This window comes from Cryptomeria japonica, chromosome 2 (assembly GCF_030272615.1).
Source record: "Cryptomeria japonica chromosome 2, Sugi_1.0, whole genome shotgun sequence".
NCBI classification, from domain to species: Eukaryota; Viridiplantae; Streptophyta; class Pinopsida; order Cupressales; family Cupressaceae; genus Cryptomeria; species Cryptomeria japonica.
This window is the reverse complement of record NC_081406.1, coordinates 502,891,888-502,904,733: the sequence shown is the minus strand read 5'-3', so window position 1 is coordinate 502,904,733 and position 12,846 is coordinate 502,891,888. Positions and strand designations below refer to the sequence as shown.

Genomic DNA, 12,846 nt, shown 5'->3' with positions numbered 1-12,846 from the left:
TAATCTATGTTCATACAGATCCAGAATTTGTTTTTTATAAATTTGAATTCAAGCTTTGAAATGGATATTTTTTTTTTGAGAGTAGTTGTCATTAATTTTTGCTAAGAGGTTAGGAGTAACGTTGTTATGTTGTTTTCTTTGGTAGAAATGGACCAGGCAGAACAAGACTCTGAATTGCTTGTACTTTCTCGCCAATTTAAGGCCATTGCGAGCGAATTGATCTCTATCCTTGAACAGGTCATTGGAACACCAGGATCTTTAGATATATCTCTCTTTATAATGCAGCATTCCTGTTCTTAAACTTATCAGTTTTTAATTATTTTATGCTTTATAATATAAAAGAGTAAACACAAAAAAATGTGGTCTTATGCCTATCCTTATTCTTATTGCAGTGGTATGTGTCTTGCTTGCATTATCATGCTCTGTCTATTTTTTTGATGTATTATAACAGGGTATATGGAAGATATAGGAGCCTAGAAAATCTTGAAAACTACAGTAACAAACCAACAATTTTTCATCAAAATTACACAGGAAAGTTCTTTAGATGTGCATTAATTATTAAAACTATTGCTTGCAATACATTGGAGGACTGATCAAGAGTGGTTTGGTGCATTTCCAATCAAATAGTGATGAATTGTACATCTGTCAGTCAGTATAAAACCATCCTGAATTTTTCATTAGAGCAATGTTCTCTGAGAACCTTTCCAAGAACTTTTTTTGCCTTTGCAAGATTTCCTTTTTTGTCTTCTTGAGTACAGTTGTTTTCTCCATTCTATGAGCTGCCATGCTGGCATTGCAAAAATGTTGGGGGGGGTTGGGAGTGGGGGTGTTTTAATGAGAGCAGCAAAAGGATTATTCTATTTACAAAGCACCGCATATAAGATCAACTCTGTTGAGAACTGGAAAATTATGGAAACATGCCAGTTTTTTTCTTCCAATAGTTACAGAATTCTCCAAATAAAGGTGGGGCTCATCTCACCTAACTGATCCCTTAGTTTCCTACTAATGACAAAAGTTCGATCTTCGAAACAGATAAATCAGTTAATTATATATCATAATTAGTATTAAAACTAACATTCTTGATTTCGTTATCCAATCTCAAGGATTACAGAAGGTAAGATTATTGACCATAATTATAATCATTGCGGGAGTCTTGATTTTCTTAAATATGATGTAGGTGTACATCATATTTATATCTGCTGACCAATTATTTCAACTAAAATAAAAAAGTATTCCCATTCCATTAAATACCTCTCTACAACATTTTATCATATGTAAACCTTCATAAATGAAGAATATCCAGTACATTGAATACTTTATATTCAAGATACAGAAGTCATTTTGAAGCTACATGATTACTATGAATAAGTGGAGTTACAATGATTACAATCTTTGCCAAGTGTAGTTAGTTATCATGAATGTGTTCTGCTGTACCCTTACACTTGAGGATTCTCAAGATCCAATGAAGTTGATCTGAAGCTGCCAGAAAGGGCATCAACTGAATGCTTTACCACCCACCCAATGTGGCTTTCCGAACTCTTGAACTATGTTTCTAGTTTGGTACAAGGTCGGGTCCATGTACAGGGTTCTGGTATGCTGGCAAGAATTTTTTTTTTCTTGGGTATGGTAGTATATGCAAAAAATTAAAAAAAATATAGAATTGAAAATACATCTGATATATCATATGATAATAATGAATTTTGATTTTTCAATAGTATGATACTTCATCATTGATCAATAATAGTGCTAAAGATAATATTAATTGTCAATTAATAGCTCAAAATTTTAATATTATGTCATATATCATTTATGTCTAGGACTCTAGAGTCAAGATTCAAATGAAAATCATTACAATTACAAAATTTGAAAATAATTCCATTAAAAAACTGTATCTTGTTCTTTGATCTTAATCAAAAGCATCTAGATTGAAGTCATCGCTTTGGTTCAACAGCATTTGAACCACGAGCAAATGGAGTGCCACTCCCTCTAGGTACTTCATGTGTAAGAGCCTTGTCATCATCTACATTGACTTTGGCAAGCTCTACGATAGATACATCCAAGTTGGTACACTAAGGGGTTATATCCCAATTCTTTGTTGCCCTTTCCCTATAGTTGCTTTCCTTATGTGATAGGAGATGCAAGTTGGAATGGATATAGACTTGTTGTGACGTATTCACACATCGCCCCATTACAAATGGGGACCCCTACTTTTTTTGCTTTTTGGGGTTTGCTTTCTAGGTGTTTAGGGTTTGTCTATTAGCCTTTGCATTTTGAGTGTCGCCAGGGGATCAATAGGATGGTAGGCTTTGCTTGAGCCAGGGGAGTCAGCAGGTGCCCTAGAATTAGGGTTTCTTTGAGAGTCTTCCTTAGGGTTTGGTTTTGCTCTCGTTGCTAATTGTGTCTTGCTTTGTGAGTGGGTATCATTCTCGAGGGTTTGAGTTAGGTCGAGTTGGTGAGTGATGAAGTCTGGAATGTCATCCTGATCTTCAAATGCCCTGAAATTTGGCTAAGTCTGGAATGCCCTAATCCTGAAATTTGGCTAAGTCTGGAATGTCCTGACCCTGAAATTTGACTAAGTCTGGAAAACTGAAGAATCCTCCAAAAACTAGATTTTGCAATATAACTCCTGGAGGTCCGAAACCACTCTCAAACATCCTGAAAGTATATATGGAATATAACTTTTCTTATACTTAAATGTTATATTCTATAAAATGATCCTGACGGAGAGTCCAAAATGTCAAATTTCGCTCCTGACCCTTCCAAAGGGTCCAAAGCGAATTTCGCTCCTGACCCTTCTAAAGGGTCCAGAGCGAAATTCTCCATAAGACATTCGACTTTGACCAAAACCTAGAACTAATGCATTCCTAGGCTTGAATGAAGGTAAAAACGCTTGTTTGAATGAAGAAATGTGAAAATGAAGTTAGGATCTTGGCCAAGATTAGGAATTTCACTCCTGACCCTTCCAAAGGGTCCAAAGCGAAATTCATCATAAACTTCATTTGCTACCTTGTTTGACCTTGAAACCTTCTTCCTCAGGTGGAAAATGATCTAAGTTTGCTTCTTGAAGTGGTTCGAAGTTTGAAAAGTGAGTAATCTAGCCTAGAATGAGATTTTCGCTCCTGACCCTTCCAAAGAGTCCAGAGCGAAAATCTTCTTAAAGCTCATTTCCTCCTAAGTTTGACTAATTTTTGATTTGCAGGGTATCTTGGAAGGAAGGATGGACATTCTTGTTGTCTTTGAAGTGTTTGAAAGTGTTGAGAAATGAAGGATTTTGGACCAAAATTGGAATTTCGCTCTTGACCCTTCCAAAGGGTCTAGAGCGAAATTCCTAAAAGCTCTTATTTTTGCAATGAAGAAGATCAGGTTTTGATTTGTTATGACGTGGATGGAAGATAAATAACTTGTCTTTGCCTCTTGAGGTCGTTTTGAAAGGGAGAAATGAAGAATCTAGCCCAAGTTAAGATTTTCGCTCCTGACCCTTCCAAAGGGTCCAAAGCGAAAATCTCTCTAAGAGGCATTTCTTTCCTTATTTAGCCAAATCTTGATGACCAAGACATGATGAGAAGAAGAATGAGCATGATTTAGCCTTTGAGAATGTTTGGAAGTTATGAAAATGAAGGATTCTAGCCAGGAAAGTGAATTTCGCTCTTGACCCTTCCAAAGGGTCCAGAGCGAAATTCCTTATTAGCCTACTTTTTTGACCTTTCTTGGACATGAAACCTTGTTCCTAGGGCAATGAAAGATGAAATCCTACCTTGCAAAGAAGTTTCAAGTTGAAAAAATAATGATTTTTGGTCAAGAATGAAAATTTCGCTCCTGACCCTTCCAAAGGGTCCAGAGCGAATTTTCTGAAAACTTCTTTTTGCTATCAAGTTTTTGCTAGGTCAAGTGTGGGATAAGGCAAAATCAAGAGGAAGTTTCCCTTAAGAGTGACTTTAAGTTGCTAGAGACCATAAAAGATGAAGGAATTGAGCCTAAAAGAGATTTTCGCTCCTGACCCTTCCAAAGGGTCCAGAGCGAAAATCCTTAAAATCATCTTTTCTTCCAAATTTTGAACAAAGCCAAGCTTGGACAAGCATGAGAGAGGTCATTTGGATTGCTTTGGAGTGGATTTTGGTCACCAAGAATGCAAATTTTGAAGCCAAATGAGATTTTCGCTCCTGACCCTTCCAAAGGGTCCAGAGCGAAATTCTTAAGATCACCCTTTTTTCCTTGCAAATCAAGTCAAGATTTTGGTTTTTATACCCTGGAGAGGAGTGAGGCAAGATGTTCTAAGTCTTGGAGCTAATTTGAAGTTGAAAGGATGGCCAAATAGCCCTAAAACAAGATTTTCGCTCCTGACCCTTCCAAAGGGTCCACAGCGAAAAACCTAAAATCTACCTATTCCTTTCAAATTTATGCTAAGCTATGCCTAGACCAAGGTGAAAGATGCCCTTAAGATTGACCTTGAGTTGATTGTTGTCTCCAGGAATGATGATTTTAGGCTAGAGGAGGAAATTCGCTCCTAACCCTTCCAAAGGGTCCAAGGCGAAAATCCTTCAATCACCTATTTTGCCTTGCAAAATCAAGTTAAACTTGGGTTGGACGTGAGAGGAGAAGTGTTTTCTAGCCTTTTGAGGTGAGTGCAACTTGAAATGATGGAGGAATAAGCCTAAATTAAGAAATTCGCTCCTGACCCTTCCAAAGGGTCCATAGCAAATTTTCTGTAAATCACCTTTTTCCCAAATTTGTGCCAAGCCAAGTGTTGACTAGGGCGAGTTTTGAGGGGAGAGGTCCTCAGGAATGACTTTGACTTAACAATGATTATCAAACTTGAAGGAATTGAGCCAAAAAGTGATTTTCGCTCCTGACCCTTCCAGAGGGTCCAGGGCAAAATCCTTTGAAATTGCTATTTTTCACCTTGTTGGGGCCAGGCGAGGAGCTAATTGTGAGGTAACGTTGAAAGGAGGTCTAAATGAGCCAGGAATGCAAAATTCGCTCTTGACCCGTCCAGAGGGTCCAGGGCGAAATTCTTATAGGGCCTGTCCCTGGAAAGAGTCTTGAACTAACTTCATGTTAATATCTTTTTGTTGATGATTTAAGTTGAAAATGCTATGTTGAAATGAATTTATCATGTGTCCTTAATCATCTTTTGGTTTGTTTTGGCAGATGAAAGAAGACCAGGCCAGGACAAGGACGACCTTCTCCAGCCCAGCATCAACAAGGACGACCTTCTCCAGCCCAGCCTCATCAAGGACGACCTCTTCCAGTCCAACATTTGAAGGAAAGACAAGGTGGCATCCCAGTCATCACTCCTCCAGTCGGGTTGGTCCACTTCAGCATGTCCAGATTCAATGTACCTAACTCATGGGAGATGGCACAAACTTCGATGTACCTACCCCGATTCTCCATTGGTCGAATATTCCATAGAAGACATGTGTCCAAATAATGCAATTATTTCATTGGCCAGAATTGAGTTTGTTGTAACAAACCCTAATTAGGGTTTTCATTGTAAAATCTCGACCATTGATCTCAAATTGATTTGAGCCATCAAATTGTATTGAGGGCGCTATATAAGCCCTGGCTCCTCATTTGTAAAGGCTAATAGTTAGTCATTAATAGTTAGAAGGTGAATAGTTAGTTCATAGAGGTTAGAATAGCTAATGATTAATAGCAAATAGAATAGTAGTTAGAGTAGAATAGGAGGACAAGGCAAGAAATTGTTGCCATTGATTGTAAATAAGCTCCATTTTCATTGAAGTTATGGTGAAGTGTGTCGTTTCTTGCAATATGCATGGTTTCTTGTTGAATCTTCAATTCTAGATGGTAGATGATTAGATTGAATGAAGAAAATTGTTGAATGCACCTGTGTGGAATCTGTCTAATCCAAACCACTAGCCTCTTGCTGATGGTAAGTGCGTCTTGCGTGGTCAACTGGAATAAAATGAGCTTAATCTTAAGTCGTTACACGTCTGTTGTTTCATGCATTTTCTTGAATGGTGATCAGTGTCTGATGGTGTACGATTTGAACATATTGGAAGCACCCCTTAGAAGATCGCATTGAGTTGGTGTCGAATTGTTCAAGCCTGATGGTGATACCCAGCCCAGTAGGACTCCACCTAGTCATTCATCCATCTTCTCGCATTCTAGGTAGTAGAGTAGACTTTCTGAACCCTGCATCTTTTGCCATTTGTTTGTCTTCCAGTTAGTAAATAGGACTTGTGATTCCAGCAAATCAGACGTTTAGTCATCAAGTGTAAGTCCCCTTGTGATTCCAGCAAAATCACATCATACCACAAAGAGCTTATCCACGAGTAGAGAACCTACATACAAGAACCTTGGAGTTGCCTCGACTGATCCTTCGGCGAGATCTTTAGCAGTCGGGAAACTTTGCTCAAGAGAGGATAAGGTACCTTTAGGTATTTTATTCTGTGTTCGCATGTGCATGAAAAACACATCAACAAGACTAAGTCTTTTGCTTTTTTGCAGCCAATTGGTTATGCTTCACTGAGTGGATAAAGGAGTATGCACTCCAATTCCGTTTAGCCTAAGAACTTGCAACTTGTTAAAATTGGAGAGAAAGTCAATACAACTCAAAAATAAAAAATGTAAAAGAATGGTAAGTACTAAAAATGTTAAAAAATAAAATAGAATTTTGATTGCAAGAGGCTAGAGGAACAAATAATTTTGCTCTTGGAGGTACCACCCTGTACGAGCATCTTCTTTGTATTGGTCTCAAAGAGCACAAATACTATGATACGATCTTGAGATGAACTTGAAAATGCCACCATGTTCGAGTATCTTCCTTGTATTAGTCTCAAAGAGCACAAATATTATGATCTGATCTTGAGATGAACTTACCAAAGTCTTTTCTAACATTATCCACCACCTAAAGATTTGAGAAGATCCTTTGGAATGCCAACTTGTACCAAGTAGCAACTTCATTATCTCTATATGGTGCAATTCTCTATGGCAAAGAAAGTATCTTTGTGCTATAATATTTGGGGGATAATGCATATGCAAGGAGATGCAAGGGTGTGTTGGATATTAGAGTTGTTGGAATGTGTTGTCATTGATGTCAACATATTCCTGTATTCTTGTACTTCAGTGTTGCAGAGAGTTGGTTTGGTCGGGATATTGCAGATATGTTGATGCGGATTTAAGGATTCAGAGATTAGTATCTTTAGTTGATTCGGCATGAGTTTCAGTGCTGCGGAAGGTGATTTGATCAAGTTATGTGGTCTGCTGTGATGATTGGTTTTTCTGTTGGTTCTGTATTGCAGAGTTGTGATTTTTGGTTCATATTGCTCCAAAATTGATTCATTATGCTGAGTGGATTTTGGAGAGTGTTTGGGACGTTCATGTGTGTCCTCAGTTCGAGTGGCTCATGATTTGAAACTTCACAAGCATATCTTTCAATTTGTCAGTAAGTTATGTTGGTGTTCTTGAGCTCCGAGAGGGAGATGACGACGATTCTAGTAATCTGAGTTGTTGCTTGTTGATGTTTTTTGATTGTGTTCTATGCGTATTGGTGGTCCGTATTAATCGTTGTGCGCATTATTAAAGATTTAATTGGTCCGGTGGTATTCTTCATGTTATACAACCTTCTAGCCGACTCGATGATTCTTGCGTGTGCGAATGATCTTGGCGAGATATTTGGTGGTGTTGTGTGTTCGAGGTTTTGATTTAGGTCCATGCCATGTCCTTGTCGACATTGTATTGGTCCGCATATTGATTTATGTATCGTGTGATGTAATTTTGTAATTAGGTCTTATGAGTTGAGCCGACCTTGAAATTAAGGTTGATGATTCGTATAAATAAGAGTAATAATCATGTAAGATGTGTGTTTGCATTCTTTGAGAGTGTTGTATGTGCGAACAAGTGAATTGATCTTTTGAAAGTGTGAAGAAGAGCAAAGAAGTGTTGCAGAGCAGATAGTGTGCTTAACCGGAACTGTGATCAGGCATTTGGAGATGCTATTCTTTTAGTTCATGTAATCCGGATTGTTGTCCGATCTTTGTAAGGCAGTGTGCCTTCCCAGGGTTGTAGCTCTTTGTTGTTTTTGAGTAGTGAGCTCTAGGCAATGTGCCTAAATGCATGTGCATTCCCCATTGTAATATTTCACATACTACTTGCAGAGTATTATCATATTGTGGGTAGGTTCCCACCGTGGTTTTTCCCTTGATCGGGTTTTCCACGTCAAAAATCTGTGTTGTGTGTTGTTGATGTGATGTTTATCTTTATTATTTCTATTCTTGATTAGATCTTAAGTTGAGGTTAATTTGTTTAAGTTTGTTGAAAACTGATTCACCCCCCCTCTCAGTTTTCCTACATTGTTGTTGCTAGCAAGGTGTATCCATCTTGTTTTAGAAATGATGAATGATTTTTTCCACACTCCGGAAAAATGTTTCTTTAGGGTCATTTGCTTGTGCCATTATGACATATATTTTTGTCAGTGAGTCAATGTCATCATAGATTTCGCCCAAACATGGCCACTTTATATTAACACGCTCATTGAAATTCAAGACATGGTCCACATGAGCTCATCAATCATCATCTAGTATCAATGACTTGATCTTTTGGGCTCCCTTTGAATTTGATTGCTTTCAAGTACTCCATTGGTGGTTAATTACATGGTGGCTAACGCCTCTTCCCGCCTTACAAGTTGTCCCAAAATGATTGTGAAGCGAATTGAGCCTTAGCAACATAATGTTGTGTAAAAAATAATTTAACAAATTAATAATACATTAAAAAGTGAGTAAATATGGCATAAATTAAATATACCTTCAACAACTCCAAACATGAGAAAGTCCTTGTGAATATGATAGTTTGTCTCAAGCATTTGAATCTCCTCACCCTTAGTGTATACATTTTTAACCCACTCTATTTGAGTACCTATTGCTTGCAACACCAAGTTAAATGAATTTATGGTCCATGGTGTCTTAAATGTGCTCGTACCTTTCCACAACCAAAGCACTTGATGTCTTTTGCATTGCTTGTAATGACTTAGATAACGTTAGTATGATCCACCATCTCTATAGACTGAATGAGGATTTTGGAAATGAAATTTGCATCTTCGATTTGCCCCTCACAATTCATTGCACAGCCTTCAAAAATATTGCTACTTGAATTTTGCAATCTTTCCATCCATCCGAAATAGGGGACACTCTTGTTTCAATCCATGAATCCTTAATTGCTTTGAGTGATGTCTCCACATTTTTATTGCTTTTTGAGGTGTTGCACACTTATTCATACCTTAGACTTGTATAACTAGAGGGTGCATTATTGATTGCCACAACCTTTGCCATTATGGTGATCTCACCAAGTTGAAAGGAAGACCATTGCCGTAAATACAACATGCAATTTTTTCATACGCAATGTCTCTTGCCCCATTTTGAAATGTTTTAAGTTTTAACCAATGGGCCTCTTCTTTGGGAATGAGAGGGATTTTCTTGGATAGACTTCTCTAAGAAAGGATGTTTGGAGGCCATTATTGAAGGAGAATCTTTAGGTGGCTTCATTGATGTTTTCTTAGTTAAAGGGTGAGATTTTCATTGTTCTCTCTTATTCATACCATCAATTTTTTCTTGTTCTCTAATGAATGCCATAATTTGTTCTTTTGGAAACCCCTTCTTGTTTTGCCCTTCACATAATTTAATTCCATGACCGCTCATAGCACATAAGTGAGCTTGCATTTTACTATATGAGCTCTTAAATTGACCCTATTGATTACAATTCCAAACAAAGCCCCACCTCCTTAAAGTTGTTCAAGCATTTTAACATATTTCCATAGAGGAGATGCTTGATCGTATTTAAATTGTTTATTTGCCTTGAGGCTTACTGAAATTGAACTAGTAGCCATTCCAAAGAGATCATTGTTATAATAAATTACAAAAATTTAAATAACAAAAAACAAAAATGCAACCCTACAATATATATATTTATATATATAAACTAATAAAAGTTCAAAACAAACACCAAAAAACACTTTTAAAAATCCTAAAGCTTGGCTTTTTTGGAGAAAAAATGAATTTAGAAAAAAGAAGAAAATTATAAAAAAAATTTAAAGAATTTGTTAAACTACTCACTTAGATCAATATATGTCCTTTGTGCAAAGCTAAATTCAGCCATCTAGCACTTTTCAATATTTCCCTTGAAAAATACGAGTAGTCTTCCAAAATGCAAAAATGTCAAAAAAAGAATAAGTTTGTGTGAAAATAGGTTTGTTTTTGTCAAAGAACAAACACAATGGATGTTTTAGGGTTTTAGGCGCTTTTAAAGTTTTTATTTTTTTAAAATTTAAGCCTATAGTTTGTGGGAGTGTTTGGGAGTGCCTAGGAGTTCCTGAGAGCAGCTAGGGTGTGTCCTTGCCGCCTCGAGTTCCATATCGGTACAGTTGTGGGCAACAAGGACACATACTAACTACTCTTAATACCTAGATTTGTTGGGTAGGAGACTAAGACCCTTAGTGGAAGAAATTGGCGACTTAGCTCTTGCACGTGTGTCCTTCTTTGGAGTTGTCTTACCCTTGACAAGGTGACATATAAAGAGGGCAAGTCAAGGCAAGGGAGAACTATGTGCATCATGAATCACTAGCAACATGAATTCACATGCAAACACGTAAAGCAATAGACATCATACATAATGAACAAAAACCAATGATTTCAAACAATAATGCTTCTTGGCCAAGGATTAGACTCATTAGAATGAGTTATGCAGCTAATTTCCAAGATTTTCAAGCCCACAATGTGTGAAACTAAGTAAAGCGCGGAATAATGCTTCCAAATGCTAAATCTCACATGAGAGTGAATGCAAAATTTTCTTACAAATCCATTAACTGTTACAGATTAGATAAACACATACAAATTCAGATTTAAACAAATAACACCATAACACTAGATTTACATGGGAAAACCCTTTCAGGAAAAAACCCACGCTTCAAAAGCTAGAGCTCAATTGTATTCTTAGCAACAACCAATAGTTATTTTACAATGCACAAAGCCAATGCTCTTCAAGAGTAATTACAACAATAGAGAACTATGGAGAAAATCTCGGCACACCATGACTTCTTAGAAGATATTCAACCGTCTCATCGTACAAAATACACTAAGAAGCCACATATTTATAGAGCTCAATACAAGTGGAAAGTGCCCATGGTTTCTTAAACCAACTCATACACTCAAAAGATAAGTGGTATTAAAACAAGTTGCCATTTCCATGACATGTTGCACATAGCAACTTTCTAAAGCACTAACTCATGACTCACTTATAACCTATGTTATTGGGTTTGCCAGTTTTGGTCCATGCACCTGAACCGGGTTCGCCAGGTACGGACCTAGGTACAAACTTGAGCATATCCAAAGGCGCTGAGCACCAAAACATAACAAAAATAGACTTTTTGACCTTGTTCTGCATCCAAAAACCCAAAAATGTCCCTAAAAGCACCCCTTCTATCATTGGGTTTTCCTCATGCATTGATCAATGATGAAGTAGCATACTATCAAATGTATCTAATTTTATAATTTTGTATATTTCTTTAAATTCTTGCATATATATGTGCATGTGTATATATATGTATATATAACATATACATATATGTATATGTATATATAACATATACATATATGTATATGTACATATTTATACACACACACACATATATACATGTATAGATGAACTCAACCCACAAACCCAAAGGGCAAAATCGTTTTTACCCGAACCCACGAATTGGGCTTGCGAAACCCGAACTCGAGCTCGAACCTAGACCTATAACTTAGCTTATAAGAGTCATCTTGCCATATACGGTACCTACCTCACACCACTTGTCAGAAGTGAACTTCACCATAAAAACTAGCTATCAAAAAGTAACTCCTCATGACTCTTCTGCTGTACTAGTTATCGTCATAGTAAATGAAAGAATCTGTCATAGTCCCAACGTAGCAACCTATGACACCAGTCCCCTAAATTTTTAGGACTTCCAAAGTGGGTGCAATAAATAATTAAATAAACATGTTTAGACTCAAGGTCCAGACACTTTAATCCCAACATTGTCCCACTTGTTGAAGACCTCTCAAGCGTCAAAACTTTGTCATTTGCTCAAGGTCTAGAGGCCCATAGAACCGGTACACCATTTGAACTTCTCTGTGCTCATTGGTTTCGTCAGTGCATTTGCAACATTTGCCAAAGTATCAACTTTTTCCATCTTCCCTTTCCATCTTCCACCATATCACAAACAAAGTGAAAATGTACATCAACGTGCTTTTTTCTAGCATGGAAAGTAGGATTCTTTGCTAAAAAAATAGCACTTTGGCTGTCGCAATAGTTAGTAATCTGTCCTGCATTAAAACCAATATTAGAACACAATCACTCAAGCCAAATGGCTTCCTTACAAGCATGAGTATCTGCCATGTACTCTTCTTTTGTAGTAGAGAAAGCGACTACAACCTACCGCCTACTCATCAAATTGATAGCGCCACTAAACGTCATGAGAACATATCCACTAGTGGATCTTCTACTGCCAATGTCACTTGTCTAATCTGAATCCACATATCCATGAATGCAAAGGAAATGTCGAGGTCTAGTAGGATAACCATGAAGACAAAAGGAATACTCAGCTCAAAAGTACCCCTCAATTACTTGAACACTCCCTTAATCTGATCCCAGTGCACCCTTTCAGGATTTGCCATAAACCGACTAAGGACTCCCATTGCTGGGGTAATGTTTGGCCTAGTATAGATCATAACATACATCAAACTGCCAACAACACTCGCGTAAGGTACTCTAGACATGTCCTAAGGACAATTTCTGGCCTAGTATAGACTACAACATACATCAAGTTGCCAATAACACTCGCATAAGGTACTCTAG

The 12,846-nt window shown here is 37.4% G+C and overlaps 1 protein-coding gene across 2 annotated transcripts in view; it reads left to right on the top strand.

Moving 5' to 3' along the window:
• LOC131078914 (lon protease homolog 2, peroxisomal) overlaps nt 1-12,846 on the top strand; it is a 54,177-nt gene that overhangs the window by 17,592 nt on the left and 23,739 nt on the right. For both annotated transcript variants that reach the window (XM_058016750.2, XM_058016751.2), the window contains exon 6: nt 146-237. In XM_058016750.2, the coding sequence (XP_057872733.2) occupies nt 146-237 (92 nt within the window). The remainder of the gene's footprint in view (nt 1-145; nt 238-12,846) is intronic.